Raw genomic sequence first — 27,304 nt, 5'->3', positions numbered from 1 at the left:
TCTGCATGAGTTGACCTCTGCCAACCTCTCCAGAATGTCTTGTTCCTTTCTCCCTTACTCACTGTGCTCTTGCCACGTTGCCTTTCCTAGATAGTAGCAGTCACCTCTTTCCCTCCTCAAAGCCTTCAGACACATGGCTAGTGGCATGCTGGGAGTGATGGTGGGGAAGCAGTCACCCTCGACAGGTAACAGTATTTTATCACGGACGTTGTTTAGAATTGTCAGTGCATGTGCACGGTGAGTCAAAAGCAGATTAACCTGTAGTTGGTTTTATTATTTCTTTTCAGTTCTATTCAAACAATATATTCCCTTATTGCCGGTACACCCAGTGCTGACCAGGCCTATAGGCTTCTTTTCAGCTTGCCTCTTTGGTACACTGCTGCACCATGCACCTGTGAATGGATATCTCATCCCCTCACTTTCTATCTTGATAACGCTTACTCATCTCTTGGACTAGAGTTTAAATACAACATACTCAGGAACGCCTTCCTTGACTCACAAATTTAAATTAGATTTCTTACTGATAACAACATTTTGTTAAAGTAGTACTTACCAAAAATTGTAATTATATATTAATTTGGGTATCATTCTCGAATGTGAACTTCATTAGGGCAGGCACTATGACTTTCATCTTTCATGTTCATGGCTGTAATCTCAGCAGTGAGCTTGGCACATAGTAGGTGTTCAATACAAATTTGTGGGACTGAATGAATGAATGATTTGTGGAAGTGGAGATCAGGCATGCATTGTCATAGAAGTAAAGGAGAGACAGAGAAAATGAAAGCAAGGTGAAGAGGTATAGACAATTCTTTTGAACTGTCTGTTGGGGAGTGGTGAAAGACATGGGTGTTTTCAGGAGGCATAAGTGGGGATGAAGGTGTCCTGCTATTTTTAAGATGTTATTTTAAGACATGAGCATGTTTGACTGCTAATGGAGAAGGATCCAGTAGAGTGGTGTGCACTGAAATTACTTAGAAGACTTGTTAAAACAGATTGCAGAGCTGCATTTCTAGAATTTCTGATATAGTTGTTTGGGGCTATGGCTGATAATTTGCATTTCTAGCAAGCCTGCAGGGAATGGTGATCCTGCCAGAATGGGGATCACACATTGAGAAACACTTAGATACAGGTTGGAGAAGGATGAATGTGGGGCTCTGGAGTCCAAGGGTGGGGGAGAATTTGCCTTAGGGTAGAAGGAGGAACACCATTGTACAGGATGGAGGAAAAAAGATGGGTGCAGACCCAAGTAGGTTTAAAGGTTAGGGAGCAGGAAATTGTCAAAACTTCCCCTCTGATAGATCCTGTTTTCATTATGAGTAGGAATTGAGGTCATTTCAGGAGAATCAGGAAGGAGAATCGGGGGTAGGGTAAGAAGTTAGAGGAGGATAGAGAGGTTGGTAGTGTCACTGTGGTGAGCAAGTGAGCAGCATGACAAAAGACTATAGCATTGCAACCAGTGTTGAAGGCTTAGGTGAGGTTTGCAGTCATACATCCGTGTTAGTACCAATCTGCTCTGTTATACCATTGAAGTTAGTGGTAAAAAAAAAAAAACCTGTATCAGCTGAATAAGGTTCAAGGGCAATCCTCAGGCTATTTCAGAGGTTAGTATCTTAAAAATATCTCAAACTAACTAAACATGACTGTCCAGCTGTATAAAACACACAATTAAGAGGTACTTAGGGGAGCGCCTGGGTGGCTCAGTCGGTTGGGCGGCCGACTTCAGCTCAGGTCATGATCTCGCGGTCCATGAGTTCGAGCCCCGCATCAGGCTCTGTGCTGACGGCTCGGAGCCTGGAGCCTATTTCAGATTCTGTGTCTCCCTCTCTCTGACCCTCCCCTGTTCACGCTCTGTTCTCCCTGTCTCAAAAATAAATAAAACGTTAAAAAAAAATTAAAAAAAGAAAAAAAGAGGTACTTAGGATGGCAAAGAATTGCCTCTAAACAAACCCAGAGAGATTTCTATATATCTCCTTGTTCCTGAAAATTTATAGTGATAGGTATTTTATTGCATCTTTCACTGCCAGTGTGTTTGTATATGTAGTAATATTAAATTTAAATTTTGCTCACTCAAAATCAACTTTTTTTTTTAAAAAAAAGGAAGCATCATTTTACATTGAGATACTAAAAACTTCCATTAAGAAAGATGATATACAGAAGCACAAATCTTTATTCCACTCACTCCTCCCTATTCCATCCACTTGTTGCTCCTGTGGAAAGAGCCATCAGCTTGCTCAGATTTCACCCTCTGGCACATCATTTTGAGTTATGTTGGTCACCAGGAACTAAAAGTAACAAGAAAGGAAGAAAACTGGAACTGTAATTTAGCACTTTACAAATATACATGCACTACTGGTTGTGGTAAAGGTCAGGAGAGCTGGAATCTAGCAGGCTGTCAAGCAGAAGCAGAAGCAGCTTCTGCGCTATCAGAAGACTGGGGTGGCACAGGGGGTGAAAAGCCCCAAGCACCACTACACCCAGGCTTCCATCTGGGAAATAATAATTGCATAAGAGACAGAGGATGGTAAAGGGCTTTTCACAGAACCTCAAGAATACAGTGAAATACATGTTAATGCTGTTGGTGTTGGTTCAGGTACTTTTAATAAGGACATCTATGAGAGATAGAAATGGAAAGAGAAGACAATGCAAATGATAGGACATCTGACTCAAGAATCTGAGGAGCATAGGGATTATAAATACATCCACCTACATACAGATATTCAGATTCAGATAGAGAAGGTTAATGACTAAGCAGTTATTAAACAATGAAACACTTTCATGCTGGTTGGTGAATAGCTGCCATCCTGAGCTCCCTGAGGGCCCCTTGCTGTGCCAGTCTCTCCTGCATCTTTTCCTTCATCCCACCTCCTCACATTCCAGCAGCTGAGGGGTTAATACCAGCACTGGGCCTTTGGGATTCCTAACCTCCATGCTAAAGTCTCTACTTGGATTGGTCAATAGCACATAACATATTTGTGGTTAAATGTCTTAATATCACCTATGTATATGGATCTATGTGGCACAGGATTATCTGCATGCTATGAATTGTCTGATGAAGAATTATCTGCAACAGGATCATTTTGGGTACTTGTCAAAAATGCAGATGCTTACTTCTTGATATGTCTCTGGAGGCAAGGAAAATAAAAGCGAAAGTGAACTATTGGGACCTCATCAAGATAAAAAGCTTCTGCACAGCAAAGGAAATAATCAACAAAGCTAAAAGGCAACCAATGGAATGGAAGATGATATTTGCAAATGACATACTGGATAAAGGGTTAGTATTTAAAATTTATAAAGAACTTACCAAACTCAACACCCAAAAAACAAACAACCCAGTGAAGAAACTAGCAGAAGACATGAATAGACACTTTTCCAAAGAAAATATCCAGATGACTAACAGACACATGAAAAGATGCTCAACATCACTCATCATCAGGGAAATACAAATCAAAACCACAATGGGATACCACCTCACACCTGTCAGAATGGCTAAAATGGACTATTCAGGAAACAACAAATCTTGGCGAAGATGTGGAGAAAGGGGAACCCTTTTGCACTGTTGGTGGGAATGCAAACTGGTGCAGCCACTCTGGAAAACAGTATGGAGATTCCTCAAAAGATTAAAAATAGAACTACCCTAGGATCCAGCAATTGCACTACTAGGAATTTATCTAAAGGATACAAAAATGCTGATTCGAAGGGGCACATGCACCCCGATGTTTATAGCAGCAGTATCAACAATAGCCAAATTATGGAAAGAGCCCAAATGTCCATTGACTAATGAATGGATAAAGAAGATGTGGTATTTATATACAATACAACACTACTCAGTGATGAAAAAGAATGAAATCTTGCCATTTGCAACAGTGTGGATGGAACTAGAGAGTATTATGCTAAGTGAAATAAGTCAGTCAGAGAAAGACAGATGTCATATGGTTTCACTCATATGTGGAATTTAAAACACACAACAGATGAACATAGGGGAAGGGAATGAAAAATATGATAAAAACAGAGAAGGAAGCAAACCATAAGAGACTCTTAAATATAGAGAACAAACTGAGGGTTGCTGGAAGGGAGGTGGACAGGGGGATGGGCTAAATGCGTGATGGGCATTAAGGAGGGCAGTTGTTGGGATGAGCACTGAGTGCCACGTGTAGGAGATGAATCACTGGGTTCTACTCCTGAAGCCAAGACTACATGGTATGTTAACTAGCTTGAGTTTAAAGTAAAAAAATGCAGATCCTTGGATCCCAGACACTGGACTCACTGCATCTCTGAGAGAGGGGCCAGGGTATGTATTTGTACCTATGCCATAGGTGATTCTAGAATATCATATCAAATATAGTCTTGCATTTTCCAGCATAGAGCAAATCTGTACTGTATTACATCTAGATGCCAAGTTCTTTGAAGGCAGGGTCCTAAGTCCTAACACTCTTGGTATTCACTTCTATGCCTGGCTTAGTGCTGTTGACAGACAATAAAGAGAAGGGGTCATTATTCAGAAGTGCATACTGAAAAGATAAGTTATCTTTGATGATGATACATGTTGATGGTGATGGCTAATCATGGTGAGTGCTTACCATGTGCCAGATAGTATAATTGCCTTAGATGCATCATCTAATTGGATCTCAATAACTCTAAAAGGTACTGTTATGATCTCCACTTTATGGTGAAGAAACTGAGACTCAAGTTCTCATCGTTGAAAAGGAAAAGGAAAAGGACCCCAGTCTTGGTCTGTCTGACTTCAAAGCCTATATTCTCTTTTATTCACTAAACCACACTGGTTCTTAGATTACAAAACAATTCTACAGATAACTTATAAATCACATTCTTTGGAATTCATCTCTTCAGTTTGCTTTTGCTTCAAATTTATTTGTTGCATTTTGTTATATATATGAAGGAGAGGGGCAAGAAGATGAGATAGTAGGAGCAATACTCTCTGACTTGCAGGAACCAAGGTGAAGGACATTGAATATAGAAAGTAAAAGGTATATATAAATATTCTTCAGTATTTAGGAGCTATTGGAAAACTTTTAGCTAAATAAAAATAAAATAAGTACTAAATGAAAAAAAGTTGGAACATTGCAGCTGTCAGATTTTGAAGTTCTAGCTAGAAATTGAGTAATAAGGAAAGGGAATCAAGATGAGAACTCATTGTTGAGAAATAATGAGGGCAACAGCGATTTTAGAAAGGTCATCAAGGAGCTAGCTGATGCCTGGACTTGACAATGGGCAAGACAAGCAGTCTGGACATGGAGAAATTAAGGCAGCTTATAAGAGGGAGGTGGACTGAAAGTAGATATAAAGAATGAGTTTTATGCGCATTTAGGTTTGTTTTGACGTATTCTGCCCGGAAGCTGGGATTAATGAGCATACGGAGTGTTATAATTTCATTCTGGTTAAAGCATCCTTATGCACTGAGCTTAGTGAAGAAAGGCTAATTAACATCTTTTGAACACAGGAGGGAAAAAAAGAGTATACATCAGAATTGTCTTTTCAAGGCAAAACAAACACAAAATCAAAATCTGGATAAATGGAATCAGAGTGCTTATTCAAACTTCAATATTTCAATCCTGGTGCTTGTCTTTAGATACAGATAACTTTCTAATCATGCTTGATTCATTCATGACATATGGAGAAGCCTAGATTTTGTTCTTACTGGGATCTGGGCAAAATCCCCACTTCTCATCTCTTTCATATCGGCTTGTCGTGGCACACCACAGTAAGTTGTCTTCCCGCCCTTCCCGGGTGCATTCATGATGCCACTGATGGTTATACTGGAAGGGAAACATGCACGGTGTTCCATGGGCATTCCCTTTGATTGTATACAAATCTAGGAGAAAGATAAAGACAAAGTCAAATAAGTATTACGTCAGCTTTATCTTTGGAAACTGTCATATGGTGAATACACTTTTTTATCTACTGAAAACCTACAATGGGTGAGGCCCTTGCTATATCACTGAGAACACTCAGGACCTACTGTCTAGTGTATGTAAAAGTACAAGGGTTCAGAGAGCATGCTGATAAGTGGCTTGTTTACATAATTATCTACTTGTTTATTTACTGTGGTGCCCCTGCGACAGCAGCACACATATTTGTTAATGGATGAGAAGGAAAATTAAATGGAGATTTACTTCTTAACTTAAGAAAAATGTTTATTTTGAGAGAGAGCCAGCGAGAGAGCACATGAGCTAGAGAGGGGCAGGGAGAGAATCCCAAGCAGGCTCAACACTCAGCGCAGAGCCCGACCTGGGGCTCAATCCCACAATAATGAGATCATGACCTGACCCAAAATCAATAGTCAGATGCTCAATCGACTGAGCCGCCCTGAGTTTTACTTTACAATACCTTCTACTCCCCAAATACATCAGAGATCAGCATCTGAACCTCAGGAGTTTTATAGGCACCTATTACTTTTTTTCATTCAATAGATATTTATTGAGCATTTAATGTGCCCAGCGCTGGGGATGTACTAATGAGCAAACCTGCAGATGTTCCCTTTCATATGGAGCTTCTGTTCTACTGGGGAGAGACAAAGAGAAAGCAAACACACAAGTAACACATAATTCCAGGTAGCAGTAAGTGTCATGAAGAAAAACAAAGCAGGGTAGGAAGACAGAATGACTGTGTGTGTGTTTGAAGGGTGGAGGGGCCCTATTTTGGATAGGGTTGTGAGTGAAGACCTCTCTGAGTAAGAACTGGGGGAGGTGAGGGTGCAGGTCTTTGAAGAAGAGTTGTTCTGGTGGGAGGAACAGCAGATACAAAGGGCCTGTAATGAGAACATGTGTGGGGCGAATGGAAAGAGCAAGCAGGTGCAAGAGGAAGTGCAACTGGGGAAGTACTGGAGCGTCAGCTCACAAATGGCCAGCTCTGCCACATTATGGATTTTGGCCTTTACCCTGAGGGTAGTGGGAAGTCACTAAGTGAGTTTTGAATGGGAAAATGACATGATCAGATTTCCATTTTTAAAGACTAACTCAGGGTGCAGGGTAGCAAACAGAACCTACATGGCGAGAGGGGAGAATGGGATGACTAGCTAGGAGACCTCTATCATAGTCAAGGAGAGAGGAGTGTGTAGAGGTGGCCTGTTGGCTGCCTTCTCAGAGTATTACAATAATTGGGCATCCTTGGCCTTAAGCATGACTCAGCAGGGGCTTTCAATGGTGAGGGGGATAAGGACTGCCTTCGATTAAGTTAACAGGTCCTGGAGTGGAAGGGCCAGCTGTGGAGATTCCTACTCCTTCCCCACAATTGGCAGGGGCTAGACCAAGAGCACCCCACATCGTTGGCCCTAGAAGTTTGGGCTGTTGAGGAATTACAGGTGTTTCAGGACACATCCCCTTGTTCCAGTCCTCTGAATTCTGCTCAGTCTTCACTTGAGTGCATAGGAATGTGAGTATCTGCCTAAAAAATTAACACAAAGCAAAATATTAAGTTCTTCCTTAGGACTGTAGACTATTCAGAGTGCTGGCCTGCAGCCCTTGCTTATCGTAGTGAGTCCTGCCAATGGCCTGCTCTTGGCTCTGTCTCTCTTTATTCTTTTCTTGTAGGTATAGGAGAAAGTCCTGCTTTGGATCGTACGAGTTCCTTGCTCTCCTTCCTAGAGTTGGGGCATCCTTGGCCTTACGCATGACTCAACAGGACTATGCTCTTGTTAAGGCATAATTCTACAGAGCACCATGAGGTCAGGAGCCACATCTGTCTTGTTGGCTTTTATAAATTAAATGCCCAGCCCTACACCCGAGAAACCGTCACTGCTCAATAAATATGTGATGGATGGATGAATGAATGAGGAAAGCTACAGAACAGAATCTAAGAGACAGGTTTGCAGTTTCAGAATTTATGCCATTTTATGTTTGTTTTTTTTTCCTGCTTAACATGTCAAGTATTATAGAACTACGGAGGATGAAAGCCCCCACTCCTGAAACCATTCTTCCCACCACTTGACACTCGCCAATTGTTCCTGACAGTCGTGTGTGGTTTATCTTTCAATGCCTTGTACGTGACCATCACATGGATGCCAGGCAGGCATGAGGAGGCACTGAGGTGCTCCGTAGACATGCTCATACCTGGGGCTGAGTTTCTACAATAATAGAAACCGTGGCAGGAGAGGTTCTTCTATTCATCCTGACAAGTCTTTACTTCACAGACTTTATCTTCCACCTTTATTTTCTCTTTGTCTCCTATACTTCTGTTCTTTCGTCCCCTTTCCATTGAGTTACTTAAGTGTTTTCTCCTCTAAAACCTTTAAATTCTGAGTTTGCTTCATTAGCTGAATTTAGCAAGTTCATTCTAAGATTCCAATAATCCTTTTATGATAAGCAAGTAGCAACTAAAATGTATTTAGCAGAAGTCCCTTGAGGCTCTGGGTGCTGTCATATAATTTACAAATCTTTACTTAGGGATAATCTTTCTAAGTATGTGATTTCATAAGTACTTTCATTTAAATTATTTTTTACCTTTGTGCAGATATTCACAAATGCTTCCACCACCTGACATGTAGGAAATCCACTTATGAAGATATTTCCATGAGGCCACAAGCACGTTGTTGTGATTCACCTGGACCGTGTACTGGAGAGGGCCGGTGATCATGTTCCTGTTACAGCGCCATCTCAAGGAAACGTGAGTGGAATCACACTCATATATGCTTAGTAGCTGCTCTGGATTCGATAAATTCAGACCCAGGCAACCACTGCCTCCTATGTTAAAAAGGCGGTGGTTTGAAACCCACTTCCACAGCATGTGCTTGTTTGCTGGTTTGCAGTTCTCCAGGGTCAGTGCAGATTTGCCTGCTTGAATGCATTTCTTGAGGCTCTCACTCTGGATAACGAATATTCCTTTATCTGAAACAACAAAATAGGAAACGTGGCATGGAACTTTCATTTATCATTAACTAGTGTCATGAGGATCCTGGTGTGCATGTCTAAGATGTTGTATGTGACAATTTACAGCCATTTTGAACAGATCTGAGGCGATGGATGGGTCCACCAGAAGGGCTTTATTTGCACAAAACAGAAGCGTTTGTTAGGAAATATAAATGGACTTGTTGGAACTAATGAGAAAGTGATCTAAGACCTCCATGGCCAGTAGCAAAGGCTGCCTATCAATCCACAGGGGAGAGGTACTATGGTGAAGGAGCTCACCACAACTGGAGAGAGAGCAAGGATTGGTAATAATACTCAGGGCTAAATGGGAGGGACATTGCATGCCCAGAGGTATGGGGATCTTTTGGGTTTCTTTAGACAAGCGCCTGAATATTAGTAACATGGCAGCCAAATCAAGGGCCACTGAAATGAAAACTTCTACCATCAAATTCCTACAGAAAACCGAAAGGATACAAGCAAAGTGTTGCTTTGTGTCTTGATACAAGGTGTAAAGCTGGTGGGGAAGAAAAGCTTCTCCAATTTGCTCTCTGTGCTGAGTCCAGGTGGAGTAAAAAAGTGGGGACATTTGCTGTGGGGATGGCCTATTCACTAGAGAAGCCTTGTTAAGTGGTACCAGCAGCAAGTGGATGCCCAAGACCCCCACTCGGGCCCCCGCATCATGTGTATTTTCACATGGGAGGTACTAGAGCACCATGGCAGTGGCAAAACCACACAGGCCACAGGGAGATATGGAGAGAGTAGGCTTTTGTGATGCACCTCTGAACCTCTTAACGCCCTGAAGATATTTGGGTGAATTTTCTGTGGAAAAACTGGAAGGGCCCAGCCAGGGAATGGGTATTAGCTACCTGCCTGCCATCTGACTATACCTCATCACTGGCCTGGAAGATACCGGTTATACAATTATGAACTTGTTCTCTCATAGGTTTTCTGAAGGTAGAAATCACGTCTACTTTCTTCAGTCTAAGCACAGAGTGTACTGAACATGTTTTAGAAGTTGAGTAAATGCTTGGCGTTGATTAGATGTGCTAGCAGCTGTACAGGTCTGCCTGTGTAGGCAGGTAGGCCTAGGCTTCCTGAGTTACCCAGCTCAGAATGTCTGGTCAGGCCCAAGAGTTCTTTTATTCTGTCTTCTTGTAGTTTACCTCCTGTCCATTCTTTAAAAATCTGAAGGGACATTATCAACTTCCCTTTAAAATGACTGTGATTTAGGGGCGCCTGGGTGGCGCAGTCGGTTAAGCGTCCGACTTCAGCCAGGTCACGATCTCGCGGTCCGTGAGTTCGAGCCCCGCGTCAGGCTCTGGGCTGATGGCTCAGAGCCTGGAGCCTGTTTCCGATTCTGTGTCTCCCTCTCTCTCTGCCCCTCCCCCGTTCATGCTCTGTCTCTCTCTGTCCCAAAAATAAATAAAAAACGTTGAAAAAAAAAATTAAAATGACTGTGATTCAGGGCAAGTCGTGTCCTATGGCAGGGGTATAGAAGTGACAGGCAGAGGCCTTCTAGGGATTTGGAACAACATGGAATGGGCTTCCTTGTGCATGGGGACAAGGGGAAAGTTCTTTTGTTTTTTCCTAAGTTACTTAGGCTGAGAATTGATTTACAGTAACCAAAATCACTTAAGACATTGTTAAAAAAAAGAATGTCAATGTATTAATGAAAGCTATACCTCATTTAATAATTGATAACCTTACTTATAACCATATATTTGAGGAGTTGAATTAGTTGTCAGAAAATTGCTTTGATCATCATATATCAGAGCAAAAGAGAAGGGAGTGTGTGTTTGGGCGGGGGAAGAGAATGAATGGTTTTAGGGAGATTTCATTTAGATCAGGAAATTTGTTTTCCTAATGAAGACCATGTCTGTATGGTTATTAGTAATAGTCATTCAAGATCAAATCTGCCCCTTGCCAATGTGATGTAGACTCTGATAATTAACCTTCTCTCCAACTCTTCTTTTCACCTTTTCACGCCTGGGTAGAACGTTAACCTTAATTTCTGTTGTAATCTCCTAATTACTTTCTAGCTAGCTCAGAGTTTCATTAATTTTTTACTAAAGGATAATCATTTTACTATAACTGTTCTGTAGTTTAGCTTCTATCTCATTTACTTGTTCAAATATATCCACCTACTTACTGGCTAGACCTCAGCTCTCTGGGCCTCAGTTTATATACCTAAGATGGGTAGACAGCCTACCTGGCGAGTGTTTGAGGGCTCTCAAATCAGGCAGATCAGTCTGGAACTTTGGGCAAGTTTTTTAATCTCAGTAAGCCTCACCTCTCCTTTTTGAACTGGGAGCATGTGTGATACTGATCTCATAGGGATGTTAAGGGCATTCCATTAAATAACCCATGCAAAGCACATCACACACCACTTTGGCATGGGAAGACTTCAGCAAGTTGTTAGTATTATTATTGTTACTATTATCCCTCTGGCTTCCTGATTCTTGGTCTGCAAATGCAACTGCAGATCTGGTTGAACACCTGAAGAGTGCTAATATGAGCATCCCCCAAAGACTTCTGTCATTAGCAGAAAAATGCATTTTACTCTAGCTTCTGTAGCACAGTGTGTATAGACTTTTTAGTGTTAAATGATCCTGAGATCACCTTTTATGGAGGGAAAATACTCTTCAAAATCAAGATAACAAAATATTTTTCTTGTTTGTTCAAATATATGTGCAATCATGAATTAAGAGTCTCCATCTGTTCATCTTCCAAACTAGTATCTACCTGTAAAGTCTATGCAGTTCTCTTATAAGAAAGAGAAAAACACATAATGTTGACAAGCAGTGTATGGATAGGCAAATGGATGGTCTTTAAGTCAACATGGACATTATATATTACTAACGTTTTAGATGAATAAATATTTTTAAATGTTCAAATTATTAAGTGTTAAGAGAAAAGGAGTGGTGTAATCAGAACTTCTGTAGTTACACTAGTGATCATAAAAATACCTTCCTGAAGCAGAAGATATTAGACACACCTAATCCCATGCTGTTCACTTTTGGGGTGTTATTATGTTTTCATGCCCAGCTGCCTTTAGAATGTAGCTTTGGAAAAGTTCCTCAGAATGTATCATAAACAAGTAGCTCTGGCTTACCAATAACAATAAATATGCCATCCCCAAAAGAATACTATGCCACACTAAGCTAAAAAATGACCCAATCCCATTTTCCCATTAAACTATAATAGAATCTGGTCTTGGCACCATTAATCTCCATAAATTCACTGAAGAGAAAACAATTGCCTTCAAATAAACTCTGAGGAGACCCAATATGGGTATCAATATTCTGATCATTATTATATGCATATATAGGCTGTCTGTAACAAACACATAATGTGAAAAAAGCCACCAATCCTTAGCGTCTATAGTCAGGTTTTAAAAAGTATGAAAATCAAATGTGGGAGGAATCAAGATTGATTATATATGTCAAGGACATCAGTTCTGCTTGAACACTGATTAAGTGATTAATGAAGTACTGCCAGAATTACTAAATCTCTTTGCAGTAAAATGTTATTATACTTCCCTTCATAATTATAAGTTTAAGAGGAGAAAAAGGATTGATTTACTAGAAGTAACTTACAAGCTAATATTCATTCTTTTTTATTCCATGGAATAAAATCCATGGAAGACAGTTCTACTTTCTACTTCTGGGTTCCGCTGAAGAGGAGATCATTTTAGACCCACCCTTTGCCCCACAGGATAACATGTACTTTTCAAAGGAATGGGAGGAGAATGCTTCCTTGATCAAGTGTGGAATTTAAGTTTAAGGTAATCCTTTTTTTGACTGCATATAGAAAATTACTTCATTCCACAAGCATTCATTGGGTGGTAGGCACGGTGTAGGGCACTAGAGATAGAGGGAGAAATTATTTGCCTAAGTATCTGTCCCTTAAAAGTATACCTATTTCTTCTGAAATCATGAGAATACTCCTAGTTAATGAAAAGAAGGAGGTTCCATCAGTGCCAAAGAAAACATTGTAACCACATTTAAGATACCCCTGGGGCACCTAGATGGCTCAGTCAATTGAGCATCTGACTCTTGATTTCAGTTCAGGTCTTGATCCCAGGGTCGTGGGATAGAGCTCTGTGTTGGGCTCCCCACTGAGTGTGGAGCCTGCTAAAGATTCCCTCTGTCTCTCCCTCTGCCTCTCTCTCCCATTCGTGCTCTCTCTCTCTCTCTCTCTCTCTCAAATTAAAAAAAAACAAAACAAAACAGCCCTTTAAAGCAAGTGGTGAAAAATAAGAACAAGAAAATAGCCCAGAATTCAGAATACTTGACTGGATCCTCAACTATTGTCATGTGTGAGGTGGGCATGACTCCTCAGTGTCATCAGATCATTCTGAGTGGGGAGAGTGTGTGTGTTTGCACACACTTGCCCCTTTTCCAGGGAGGAGACTGAGAACAACACCGGAAGGAATGAGGCCATTTGGAGGAGACTAAATTTTCTTATTTTATTTTATTTTATTTTATTTTATTTTATTTTATTTTATTTTATTTTATTTTATTTTAATTTTTGAGAGAGACATAACATGAGCAAGGGAAGGGCAGAGAGAGACACACACACACAGAATCTGAAGCAGGCTCCAGGCTCTGAGCTGTCAGCACAGAGCCCGATATGGGGCTCAAACCCACAAATGTGAGATCATGACCTGAGCTGAATTCAGACACTCAACCGACTGAGCCACTCAGCTCCCCCTGGAGGAGACTGACTTTATCTATAAACCCAGAATCATGAACTTTAAGGCTGGCTGGGACTGAAAGGGTTATGTAATCAAATCATTCTTTTACATTTTTTTCCAAATGTATTTTGTCTTAGTTTAATATCCATATGCATAGTGAGGACCATATAGGTCTAGGCCTAGCTTTATTTACATACATTAATTTATAACCTATAAAGTAGAAAATAAACTGCTGCAGATTGTTGCCAAACAATTTGAGGTAGAAGACTTAAAGTTTCAAACAAACATTTTTTTCAGTCCCTAGTATGGTATGTGTTAGGAAGCCTGCAGAAAAAAGGGTATAAATGTCATAGTGTTTGCCCTCAAGGACTTGCTGTAATCCCCGGGAGTACATCTTGAAATATATGGAAAGAACTAAAACAATGTCAAGATATATTTTGATATCAGAGGTATAGATAAGCACAATGACATGGAAGCCAGAGCTAGAAGGGATAGGTTTGGCCTATCAGAGAAATCTCTTTCAATCTCTCTCTCTCTCTCTCTCTCTCTCTCTCTCTCTCTCTCTCTCTCCCTCTCCCTCTCCCTCTCCCTCTCCCTCTCTCCCTCTCAATTTCTCTCTCTGTCTCTCTGTCTCTCTCTCTCTCTCTCTCTCTCACACACACACACACACACACACACACACACAGACAGACACACGCATTTTCATTCACCAGTCATTTATTAGGGACGTAACATTTGTCACACATGGAGGTACCTTGGTGAACTGGCCAGACATGGTAACGTGTTCTCACTGCAGAGACAAAAAGTTCCAAATAGTGGAGGAGGTCTATAGATGCACAGCTGGTTAAGTGGGACAAAGGGGCACAGAGCGAATGTCACCAAAGTTCAGAAGTGACAAAAATAATCAGCTCTACGGTGATAAGAGCCTACCTATATAAAAGACTTTGGTGGTTATAGAATATAAAGTTGGAAAGAGGTGGTTTGGGGTCATTTTATGAAGAACTTGAATTTTATTCAAAAATTTGTCTTTTATTCTTCAGATGAGAGGGAGCATTGGGAATAATAGAAAGCATGACTGAGGCTGTGGTATAGATGAATTAGCATGGTGAATCATTCAGCAAAAACACTTATTGAGCATTTACAGTGTACCCAGCCTTGTTTCAGGTGCTAAGAATATAGGTGTGAGGCAAATGTCCAAATTCCTGGCCTGGAGGAGTTCTCCTGTAGGTGGGATGAGACAGTCCATGAATGGAACCAGTGCACAATCTGGGGACTTTTGCTATGATCCAGCAAGGGGACCGAGGCGTCAATTCAGCTGGTTGTGGTGAGAAAGGAAAGGAGGGAGTAGTGAGACTCCAGTCACTATAAAACTAATTCAAGGAGGGAAGAAATGACAAGATTTGGCGATCGATGGAATGGGAGGATTCTGGAAAAGGTAGTTGCAATGACTTGTTTTCTAGCTCAGGTGTTCAGGTGGCTGGCAGAGGCCTGCCAATTTCTATGACACTATGAGGTTGGAGTCTACAGCCTGGGGCTACTATTATAATCTGATCTGTCTGTTTGAACGGTGCTGATTGAGGGTACCTGTAGGACATTTCTCTTGAGGCCCCCCCCACTTCATTTTCAGCACCCCTTCCCGTGACCTCCACCTGCCTTGTGGTGGCCCTTTGGCTTTAGACAGCTCTTAGAAATGGCTGAAGGTTTGAAGTAGTACGTGAATAAGATAAGGTTTGAAGTGTTAAGACTTCGTGAGGTTTCTGTACTTTGCACACAAAAACACTTGAAACAAACAATAAAACAATTCCTAAAATGAAGCTCTTTTTCTGGTGGATTTTAGGCAAGCAAAGGGCTTTCTGGTATTCAATAAAGCCCACCATGATAGCGGTCACCTAATCCAACTACACATAGAAAGTTGGTTTCAATGCTCCTCCATGTCAAGGGAACTGGAAGGAGAAGTTCACATACATGGTTCACATCAAGTGCAATGCTGACAACTAGCTATCGGAAGCCACAGCTTGCCAAATGCAACCCAGTTTCAATCTCCCACCCCATTTCCCTGGGTTTAAAGCTCTTCTGCTGTATCCACCCACACAGCTGGTGCCGGGCTCATGCACTCCCTGCCCTGTATCATCTCTTGAATCTGTTTAGTCCCTTTCTTTTCTGACAGTACAGCAGCCCCCCTCCTCCCTTATCTTCCATTTTGCTTTCCGCAGTTTCAATTTACCCAAGCTCAACCGTGCCCAGGCAACAGACGATCCTCCTTCTGAGGTATCAACAGAAGGTCACAGGTAGCCTAACACTGTGTTGTAATACCCACGACATTCACCTCATTTCATCTCACCACACAGGTTATTTTGTCATCTCACATCACCACAAGAAGAAGGGTAAGTACAGCACAATGAGGTATTTTGAGAGAGAAACCACATTCACATAACTTTTATTATAGTTTATTATAATTGTTTTATTTTATTATTATTGTGGTTAATCTCTCACTGTGCCTAATTTATAAGTTAAATTTTATCATAAATATGTATAGGGAAAACCATAATATATATAGGGTTTGGTACTATCTGCAGTTTCAGGCATCCATTGGGGGTCTCGGAATGTATCCCCCGTGAATAAGAGGGGGCCTATTCTATTTCAGTTTGGACATGGAAGGGGTCCAGAAGGTAGTGGGGAGGGCATTCCTCCCCTGTAACCAATCTGAAGGTAAGCATCTTCTCTCTTGAGATGTATTGACCTTTTCCAGCTACACAAATATGGGTTTGTCCTGTCCAGTGAACAATGGATTCAGATCTGATTATGTTCCTTACTTAGATTACTCTGTAGCACGAAAGGATGTGGTAAGCAGCTGAATCCAGTCCTGTTCATGGCTGAATGGTGCAGAAAATCTGGATTCTTAATATGACTTTGCAAACCAATAAGCAAGGAATTTCTGATGCTTGCAGCATGTGCATTGTACTTGAAAAAAGAGTCCCAGAGAACAAAGTTAAAGGTGTGTCTGCCCTTCCTGGCTCTCTCTGCATGCACATTGCATTTTATCCCAAATCATCTGAGATTTGGTGTTTGTCTCTTAATCTGACAGCACCTAACAAAGCCTGTAGCTACCTCTCAATTGCCTTCTATTAATCAACTAAAAGGTAAAATGTACTTTAAAATATCGCCTTATCCTGTCTCAGAACTTCTGTCTCTTTCTCTGCCCTAGCACTGTCCTTGATTTTCAGCATTCTTTATTTCTCCTGCAGCTTCTGAACCTGGATAATCACCACCTCCACAGGCCCATGAGATCCCACTTCCTAAATCTTTTTACTTGTCCTCTCCCCCTTTCTCTCTAATCTTCCCAAATCACCACTTCCCGTTCCATGGGGCACATAATACACTTTCTCACATGTGGGAAACATGAAACTCTGCTAATCAGCTCCGCTGGCTTGACTCCAGTTTTGTAGGGATTCAAATTGCCTGTTACCAACCCCTGTGTGAAGTGGATTAACCCTTTTAGATTGTCTTTGCCACTCCCTGCTTCCCCTGGTTCCCTCCTGCCCCTTCCTCTAACTGTAGCTGACCCTTACAGAAAAATCTCATCTCTTCTGAAGTTCTTCGCTGTATCTCTCTGTATGTTACCAATGAGTTTTTCAACTGAATTGAAAACATTTTTTTTCTTTTTAGCTTTTAGTCTATTCCTCCATCGTTTTGTCTTTAACTCAAAAGTACCTAACAGACGTTGCTGGTATAAAAATCCTTATTCACAGCAGCTCTGTTATCATCTTATATACTGTGTTGAAAATATACCACCTCAGTAACTGGGGAGCCTCACTACAAAGAGCAAGTTAAGGCAAGACACAGTAAGAACATAGTTAAACTTTCCTCAAAAAATCCTGCATTTTGGGGCACCTGGGTGGCTCAGTCGGTTAAGCATCCGACTTTGGCTCAGGTCATGATATCCCGGTTTGTGAGTTTGAGCCCCACGTCGGGCTCTGTGCTGACAGCTCAGAGCCTGGAACCTGCTTCAGATTCTGTGTCTCCCCCTCTCTCTGACCCTCCCCATGCTCATGCCCTGTTTCTCTTGGTCTCTCAATAATAAATACATGTTAAAAAAAAAAAAAAAAAGGCCTGCATGTTGAAGCCCTGGGGATATGATTCAAAGACTAGGTCATCAGAACAAACAGAAACAGAAAACAACTCCACCAACAATCAAAACAACCCTGGAAATGATGTGGCATTACTGAATCAGAAGCATTTCCATCTTAGGTGCTTTAAGAATACACCCATTTAGGGGAAAAAAATACATTTACTTAACTGGGAGACAGAAATTAACACAAAAACAAAAGGAACTTTTAATGGTAGATATACTGTTAGTCCCTGTACTCGTTTACTAGGGCTGTGATAACAAAGTACCACAAACTGAGTGACTTAATAGAAATTTATTGGCTCATAGATTTGGAGGCTATAAGTAAAAAATCAAAGTGTCAGCAGGAATGGCTCCCTCTGAGTCTGTGAGAGAAGGATCTGGTCCAAGCTCTCTCCGTCTTATAGATGGGTGTCTTCTCCCTGTGCCTCTTCATATCATCTACTCTCTGGGCATATTTCTGTGTCCCAATTTCCCCTTCTTATGAGGTTACCAGTCATATTAAATTAGGGTCTACTCTAATCACCTCATTTTAACTTAATTACCTCTGTAAAGACCCTGTCTGCAAATAATGTCTCATTCTGAGGTAATGGGGGTTAGGACTTCAACATACAAATTTTCAAAATATACAATTAAAACCATAGTAGTCCCCATGCTTCTGATTCAGGCTGACTACCTACTTTGCAGGGCCAAGAGTAAAATAACAATGTGGGGCCTTGCCTGGGGCAAGGAAGTCAAGTCAATCTCCACTTCCCATGAGTTCAGGAGGGATTGCAACATCTGTGCCAGAAAGTGCTGGAATCACACTCAGTCCTTGGACTGGGAATAGATGACAGGCTCCCCACTCAGTCCTCGCTGGGCGCTGTCAGCCCAGTGGGGACAGCTGCTGCCTTGCCCTTCCCTGAGATGATACTGGCTGTTCACTACCAATCCCTGGGCCTCCTGTCACCCAAACACAATCTGGTTGGCACAGTGGGTGGAGGGTAGGAGTGTGCAGGCAGCTTAGAACCCATCCAGGGGATCTAGGGAGGTGACACAGGTGGAACTGAGCCTAAGCTGAGGCTTCTAGCTTCTGGCTCATGCTCTACTGTCCCATGAGACTTCACGCCCAAAGCACAAATTCAAAGGTTAAAATTATTAAGAATTCCAAGATCCAAAGCCACAGAACATTGAACACCATGTTGCCCTGCTGAACATGGGGCTCTGTGTCTTCACTGGCTACTTGCCTATGAAGCCCACCCTGTTCTTACTTGAACAACGCTGACACCATGGGGGAAAGACTTTGGCAAACTACAGAGCATTTCTTTTAGGGTAGAACTGCTTGAAGCTAAAGTGCCATCTGTACAATGGGTGTAATAATAGCACTGGCTTCATAGGATCCTGATACGGGTTACCGCAGTCACTATGATCACTTTCTAAATGCTAAGAAAAGCAAAGCAAATCTTGACGTTGAGCACAGATAGTGCCAAATAAGACAATGTTGTCAGTTAGATAACTACTTTGAATTTCCTCTTTATGTTTTCATAATTAAAAGGAAGTTCTTAAGAACAGAATCCCAAAAGCCAGAAATAGTAAAACATTTTTACTAGCATATTTCTTGTTTTGTGTGTGTGTGTTTGTGTGTGTGTGTGTGTTTAGTTTATTACCTGGGAGGCTGAATATGTTTTTAGGTGAATCATTTACTTTTTTTTTTCCCAATTAAGGTTTCATTTAAATTCCAGTTAGTTAACATACTGTGTAATATTAGTTTCTGGTGTACAATTTAGTGATTCGATACTTATATTCAACACCCAGTGCTCATCACGACATGGGCCCTGCTGAATCCTCATCACCTACGTCACCCATACCCCCCCCCACCTCCTCTCTAGTAACCATCAGTTTGTACTCTATAATTAAGAATCTGTTTCTTGCCTCTCTCTCTCTTTCTCCCTGTGCTTATTTGTTTTGTTCCTTAAATTCTACATATGAATGAAATCATACAGTATTTGTCTTTCTCTGACTCACTTATTTCGCTTTGCATGCTAACATATTTCTTTGGAACTGTGGTAGCCTGGAAAGTATCATAAATTTAAAAATCACGTAGCCACACATGAAAGCAGAAACTTCTTGTTTGTTTTGTTTAGCTCTGTATCACAGACTGAATTTACAGAAATTTTAATAATATTCCTCCATTTTTCTTGAACAGCTTTATAAAATATTTTTCCCTAAATGACTTAATACAGTATTTATAAGGCATTCATTTTTTTGTTTCTTTTATGAACTGTATGTCCTTTCACTCTGAATAATTAAAGAAATATAATTTATGTTCCTAGCTTTGAATTGGAACATCTCCTAAAAGGCTTTCAAAGATAATTTCTTCTTCTTTTTTTTTAATGTTTATTTATTTATTTCTGAAAGAGAGAGAGAGAGAGAGAGAGAGAGAGAGCATACACAAGGGAGGGGCAGAAAGAGAGGGAGAGACAGACTCCCAAGCAGGCTCCACTCTGTCAGCATAGAGCCTGACTCAGGGCTCAAACTCATAAACTGTGAGATCATGACCTGAGCAAAAATCAAGAGTCAAGTCGGACACTTAAACTGACTGAGCCACCCAGGTGCCTCAAGGATAATTACTAAAAGAAAATGGAGGCAAGCATCTATAAATGTCTCAACTATATTACTTTGATAGATCATATGAAGATTCATTGCACAGGGATGAGTTTAAAAGAGGCAAAACAAAGGAATCATTTCTTCAGAAAACTGGATATAAATAAGCAAATTGTTAGATAAAGGAAGGGGAAATGAGATATCTGAGCTCTCCACAACTCAACTGTTCTGGTCATTGGCTTAGAACTTGCATTGTGTGATATCAGTTACTGTGAAACCAAGAATGGCAACAGGTTGTTAGAAGCTTACTGAGAAAAAGTAAAGCACCAGGAAAACTGGAAGTCTATGTTGACTCTCAAAGACTAGTAAGGAAAACAGCCAGTCAGAGAAGCTAGAATGAGAAAACTATGAAGTGGAAAAGATTCTGAGAGAAGACAGTGAAGATGGGTAAACGGAGTCAGAGGGTTGGAGTGACTGATGGCTGGGAAGGACAGCTAAACCAGTATCTGATCAGGCTTTTATGTAAATTCCAAATCTCCAGATTAGAAGAATGGCTCATTGCCCAGGGGTGTAGGAATTGCCTAGAACATTTGCCTAGAATAGTTGGGTAATAGTAAGGGTAATAGTAAGGGTATTAGTACCTACCTCACTATGGTGAAGGTTCAGTGTGCTAAGGTATGTAAAATAGCACACAGTAGTCACTCTCCAAATGTAAGATACTATTAGGAGTTGTCAAGGGGGCCATTGTTACCTTTGTATCAGAAATTAAAGCTATGGGGGAAATCTCAGGGTCACAGTGTCTCCCCACTGCTGTCTCTAGGTGGTGGCTCTTCTCATCATCCTCTTTCAGAAGCCTCTCTCACATGGCACTCCATCTTCCCTTCCTCAACACCAGGGTGCACCCCCTGAATCTTTTCCTTGCATTTGCTATGACATTGATGCCAGTGGGCTCCCCATTGTCCTCTCCACCTCAATGCTTTTAATTTCCATACAGATGCTCCAACACTCTGACCCAGTGTTTTCTCCACAGATCATGGCTCATTAATGGGTCATGATATCAACGTAGTGTGTCATAACCCACATTACAAAATGAAATGGAATGGAACTGAGTAGATGAGTAGCAGCACGTTGTATTAGGTAACAGTATTTTTTTTTAAATTAAACTTTTGTTTCAGACACATATGTCTGTACTGCCATGGATGCTGGGTTCCTCAACTTCCTCTGCTCCAAGAACCTTCTCTCACCTGTTCTCCACTTTAGCGACTGCTCCTACAACCACACCATGGACCTGGTCATACCAAGAATGGATCCATCTCCAAAACTTGTTATTCCCATTGTATAACCACTGCCCCTCCTATTCTTCCATTTCTCTCGTGTCTTTTGCTAAGCTTATGCATTTTATTTTTCTTCCTTTTTAGCCTGTATTTCTTGAATCCAAACTTTTTCATCCTCAGCATTCTTGCTGCCACTGACTTAGCTCAGGTCATCAATGTCTTCCTTCATGGGCAATCACTTTAACCTCTCAGATGGTCTCCCTGCTACCCTCCAGAATTGCCCTCTTCAAGTCCCAAACTGACCATGTCATTCCTAAACGTAAAAGTGCGACCTGATTCTCTTTGTCCAGACTCATGAGGCTCTTCTCAGCAGAGAATTTGCTCAACCAACTCACCCAACCAGAATTTATTTTCTTTCAGCAGAGTGCCTCTAACCAAACTCTTCATTTCCTCATCTCTTGCATGCATCCAAATACAGATATGTCACAGCTTCTTGTCTTGCCACACCCCTATTCTGGGGATCTGCTCCATCCACAGCCCTTGAAGGGCAGATCCCTGTGTGCATCTCACACCACTATCACATCCTACTAGCCATGGGAAGGCCTCTAATTCAAGAGCAGAACACAGGGACTGGCCAGCATGCTATGATGAATGTGGACAGATCCCTCTCCTAGAAAATTAGGCAACTCTTCTAAAAAAGCTGTGGGAGCCATACGTGAAAGGTCCTGCAGGTTGAAGCAGAAGAAAACAGTCCACAGAAAGAGAACCAAACAGGACCAGCAAGCAGCTCTTGAGAGAGAAACAGAGAAAGTAGTTGCTTCATTTCAGTGGTCAGTTCTCAGTTGCCAGAGGCCTGAGCCTCACACTTGCCCGAGTGACCTTCAGTGGGCCCTTTTTCCTCCATCCAAAAAAGCCCAAGAAAGAACTTTTAGCTTACTGCCTTTGCACACATTCTGTACTTTTCTCCAGAATACTCTATCTCCTTTTTCCCACGAGGCAACTACCTACTTATCCTTTAGGAAAATAAATGCCCTCTTGTGAGTCTGCAGCTCCTCAAGCCAGTCCTTTCACTGTATCCCTTTAGAATTTTGCTCCTTCCTTATTATTTTAACATTTACTGCACTGGTTTATAATTGTTTGTGTTTCTGTATCTGTCTCTGGACTCTCAGCCTCTTGGGGACATATCCTACTCATATTTTTATCTCCCCAGTCTGGAGGTGAGTAGCAGATTCCATTGGTTCCCTACCCACACCACCTACCCTGACATTGCTCCATGCAGGCCAAAGACGAGGAGATTAGTCCCCCAGGAAGGACCTTCCATCAGTAAGGGGTGGAGGGTGGAGAAGAAATACCTCAGTTTCCTTCCCCTCAGTGGGTCCACTGCATTCTCCACAGTCACTCAGAAGAGCTCCTGTGAAATCGAGCCCCAGTTGCCTATAATGGTTTTCTTCCCTTCCCTGTCTCACTTCCTCACTCCTTCATCATGTCTTCTACAATCACCTCCCAAATAAACTACTTACATTGAGATAAATACATGCTTCAGGGATTGCTTCCAGGTGAACCCAAACCAGGAAGGGAGATAAAGCATACAGTGCTTGACAAATAGTGAATGAGCAGGTGAAGCCTTCAGCACCTTACCCCCTTCCTGTTGGCACAGGATTTCAAGAGTTGACCCTACCCCTCTATCCCAGTTCCCATCCTTCTTCCAAATAGGCCCCATGGTCATGAACTTTGACCTCAGGCTCAACAGCACCCCCACTTCCCCTGGTCACCAGTCATTCAGAATAGCCTACCCTGACCATCCTCAAGGACTAACACAGCTGTGGGCCCCCTCCAGTCCTTGGGAAGATAAGTGCTGCCAACGCAACTCTCCTATTATTAGGTTGGTTGGGGCCATTTCACATAATTTTCAGCTCTCGACATAGCTTTAAAATTCTTTTATTGCCCCCATTCATTTCCTTTAGCAACCTCTACAGAGACTATGTCTACCTTTCCCCAGAGTACCTACTCCCTTCTTCATTCTCCCACCTGCCCTCCCAGTATTGGGGGTACTTGAGTGAATGAAGTTACCAAGTCACAGCACTTACTAGAAGAGCTCAGATTCTAGAACCACAGTGAAGCCCGTGTTACAGCCAACACAGACATGCCAAGTACAGTGCCATGTGCAGGGCAGTATATAATTGTTAAAGGACTATCAACCTGTCAAAGTAGCCTGGATTGGCCAGAGATGATGGTGTTGTGGTGATATTGAAACCAAAGGAAAACACTTGAGTGAGTACTATTATTACCTCCATTTTTATATATGAGGAAACTGAGGCACAGAGAGGTTAAGTAATTTGCCCAAGGTGACAATGGTACAGACAGGATTTGGACCCATACCATTTGGCATAGAGACCATGAACTTAACTATTATATGACACTATATCTACTGATTTTTGAACACAAAATTCTTGATAAATGATTGAAAAGTCAATACGATAGCCTCCCAAGGCTGAGATGCTTATAATACATATCAGATCAACCAGTAATACATATTAAACAACTCAGATGAAAAAGTACTACATGTACAATCTGCCTTGCATTATTACATACCCCTTATTAGTGAATATAAAACTGAAATGCATGCATATTTCTCCTGGCTGCTTTGTGGATACCAATCATAGCTAGAAGTAGTCAGTGTGGTTGGTGCACGTGTGGAACACAACAGTAAACCGAGGCACCTCCAAAACATGATTTAAAAAATGGTGTACAAGCTTCCACATCTGAAAAATGGAAAGCTGGAGTAGACAATGTCTCAGGTCCCTTCCAATGCTAAAATTTTGTTTTTCCATCTTTGTATAAACAGGAAACACTTGATTTCAAACCGATCCCGATTATACTTGAAATGTCACTGATGTGGGGGATTGAAGTCAGGGAGGGGAGCCTGTGCAAGGTTTGGTACATTCATTGCCACACAATGCATGTACCCACATCCCATGAACACCAGTAGCAGCGTTTTCATATCTGAAGAATCTCTCTGCCAACTATGTCAAAGGCCTTCAGAAATGCAAACTGTCACTTGGAGTGTCCAGGAGGTAGCAGATAGTTTTAACTTCAGAATGCCCTTGACCACTAAAAAGAAGGCACTGATTAGAAACTATCTCAGGCCAGGATTTGGGTCTGCTACATATAGTAGGGATTAGCTCATTAGTGCTAACGCTGGCTCAGAGGATCACCAGTGCATTTTCTCTGTGTGGCTTGGGTCCAGCTTCTGTCCTATGGGCTACTGCCCTGTTCTAGATACCTATCACTAGGCACATTTTAAACATAAAGTAATAAGCACTGTATGGTAAACTCTTCGTGGAGATGGGTCATACCTGGGGTCAGATGTACATCCACAGGACCATTTCTTTTGAACTTACCAAGAGGGTTAAGAGGTCTCTGATCTTTGGCCATTTTAGAATAAGAATTACTCAATCTGTCCCAGATAAAGCCTTGTGGGAGTACGAGAGAATACAGTCCAGCGGAGATTATCTCAAAAACGTATGCAAAGTATGTTGAGAAAGAAAAAAACAAAAAACACAGGCATTGACCACACCTTGTTTTATCTCCTTTCCAAACTTATTGCCAAAGGCAGAGAGGATGGAGGCTGTCTGGAGGCTTCTCCTGGTTTATTTATCGCCCTGCCTGCCTCCTTTCACACAGGGGCTTCCACTTTTGGACACTAGCTTCCCTCTGCCTCAGAAGCACCCATGCAGTTATTCTCCAGAGTAGGCCTCCCTGCAGGACACCTCTCCTCATGACTCTTTACACATCTTTTATGAGTCGTATGTGTATTAGGTGCTGAATAAATGTTTGGTGAATTGATCCAGTGTGCACTTGTGCTGGCGGGGCGTTGGTTGGTTGGGGGTGGGGGGGTGGTGACTTTGAAGGAACTCTGGCTCACTGGCACACCAAATGCCTTACAAGCTATCTCATTTAATCCTTGGTGGTCCTCTGGATATCACAGACCCCATTTCTCTGATGAGAGGAACTGAGAAGCCAAGAGGGTTATTTGCTCAGCTTACAAGGTCCATGGGGGCTACAGAGGCTCCACTCCCCCATTTGGTCTGCAAGGTATTAATAGAAAAGACTTTAGTATTCTTTTCCCCAGACGCAGAGGGGTAGAGGCCTTGGCTTAGGGCCACTGGGCAAGTGGTGGCACACATCCAGAAAGCTTGCTTTGGGAGGAGATGAAATGAGACATCTTTCTGCCATCATTTATCTGAGAGGTGACCCTTCCAAATAAACAACTCTCGGAGACTACATTTTGAAACATCTGCTACCCCTCTGTGCCCGGTCTGTCCCGGGACAGAGCTGAGTCAAGTTTTGCCCGAGAGCCCAGGCCAGGCCCCTCGACTCGCCGCCCGCTAACGCCAGGAGGATGCGGGGGCTGGAGGAGGGGGGTGTGGGGCGGCGAGAGTGGGGTGCAAAGCCCGTCCGGCTGCAGGACTGGCCCATCCACACGGCTTTCTCGGGACTACCGAGATGCGGCTACCGTGTAAATCCGGCCGCCTTAGCTCCTTAGCAGCTCACGCCTCCCTGCCCCCAGCTTCACCCCTCCCTCCTCTGCCTTAACCACCCCACCCCACGATGTGCCGATCTGGTCCCACCGGCCCTGGGGACACTCACCCTGCCACTCGAGGACCGGGTCGGGGGTAAGTGCCGTCGCCGCGCCCTCGGTGAAGCTCCGTGGCGCCCCCAGCAGAAGCAGCAGCGGCAGCGACCGCAGCAACAGCATCCCTAACCACTGGACTCGCCGGGCGCCCGGGGTGACGGTCGCGGAGGCCAGCTCCACAGCGGGAGCGCGGGGATGCGGCGCTGGGGGCGGGACCGCAGCCCCCACCCCCCAAGTGCTCCACCCCTCCGGGGGCCTCGCTGCCCCTGCGTCCCGGCGACCCACTCCGTCGCCCCTGCCGCGACCGTATGCGGGAGCTCGGGGCTCTGGGCCGGAGACAGGGAAGTTGCAGAGGTTTTCCCCGCCCTACACACTCGGGCTAGGGCAAGGAGGAGGAAGAGGAGGTGGACCATCTGCCCATCCCAGAAATTCCTGCCTTTGGGGTGGAGAGAGAGGAGGGGTGAGGCTACCCCGTGCACGCTCCTCCTGCTTCCAGCAGCCTCTCTCTTTCCTGGGGGAGGCCGAATAGGAGTTGGGGGTGAGCAGTTGGGAATCCCTGGGACAGGAAGTCTGACATCTGGGTTTGCAAACCACCCGGATTCTGGTAAACACCACGGGTTTGGCAGCTAGCAGCTTAGAATAAATCGAGCTGTGCTGTGAACCCAGGCGCTTTGGGAGCATGCTGGACCTCCTCTCCTCTGGAATGTTAACCATTGGAGGTCTCTGGGGTGCGCCCGGCTCTTCCCTCCAAGTACCCCAAGGTTCTTCCATTGTTGAGCTCCTTTCCTTTTTAAAATGCCCCCACTTTCCTTCTCCTTGGATCCCCTAGCCCAGCAAAATAGCTGGGTTATATAGCTGAGAAAAACCGTCGGGAAAGGCAAAATTATTTGCTCTAGGTCACCCCTTAATCTAGCTAAATTAGTAAGTAGGAAAAGCCTAGAATGTAGTTCTTCTAACTGTAGTCTTTCAAATAACCAGCAGAACACTAGAAACATTTAATATCCGTGAGAACAAGCTAACATAAGATGGTTCCTAAATAGGACCTTGACCTTCCTCATTAAAAAATAAGAAGGGGAGGGGGGGTGGGAGGGAGCTTAAAAAAAAAAAAAAAAAAAAGGAAGGTGGTGG

The 27,304-nt window shown here is 42.7% G+C and overlaps 1 protein-coding gene across 3 annotated transcripts in view; it reads right to left on the bottom strand.

Moving 5' to 3' along the window:
• The window catches only part of PLA2R1 (phospholipase A2 receptor 1), a 120,929-nt gene extending 94,630 nt beyond the window's left edge, over positions 1 to 26,299 (bottom strand). For all 3 annotated transcript variants that reach the window (XM_058715182.1, XM_058715183.1, XM_058715184.1), the window contains exons 1-3: positions 26,191 to 26,299; positions 8,457 to 8,840; positions 5,657 to 5,830 (exon numbers count right to left, since the gene is read on the bottom strand). In XM_058715182.1, coding sequence (XP_058571165.1) covers positions 5,657 to 5,830; positions 8,457 to 8,840; positions 26,191 to 26,299 — 667 coding nt within the window. The remainder of the gene's footprint in view (positions 1 to 5,656; positions 5,831 to 8,456; positions 8,841 to 26,190) is intronic.
• Between the last annotated feature and the right edge of the window lie 1,005 nt (positions 26,300 to 27,304).

This window comes from Neofelis nebulosa, chromosome 2 (assembly GCF_028018385.1).
Source record: "Neofelis nebulosa isolate mNeoNeb1 chromosome 2, mNeoNeb1.pri, whole genome shotgun sequence".
NCBI lineage: Eukaryota > Metazoa > Chordata > Mammalia > Carnivora > Felidae > Neofelis > Neofelis nebulosa.
Note: the sequence above shows the minus strand (reverse complement) of the source record. Positions and strands in the feature narration are given on the sequence as shown.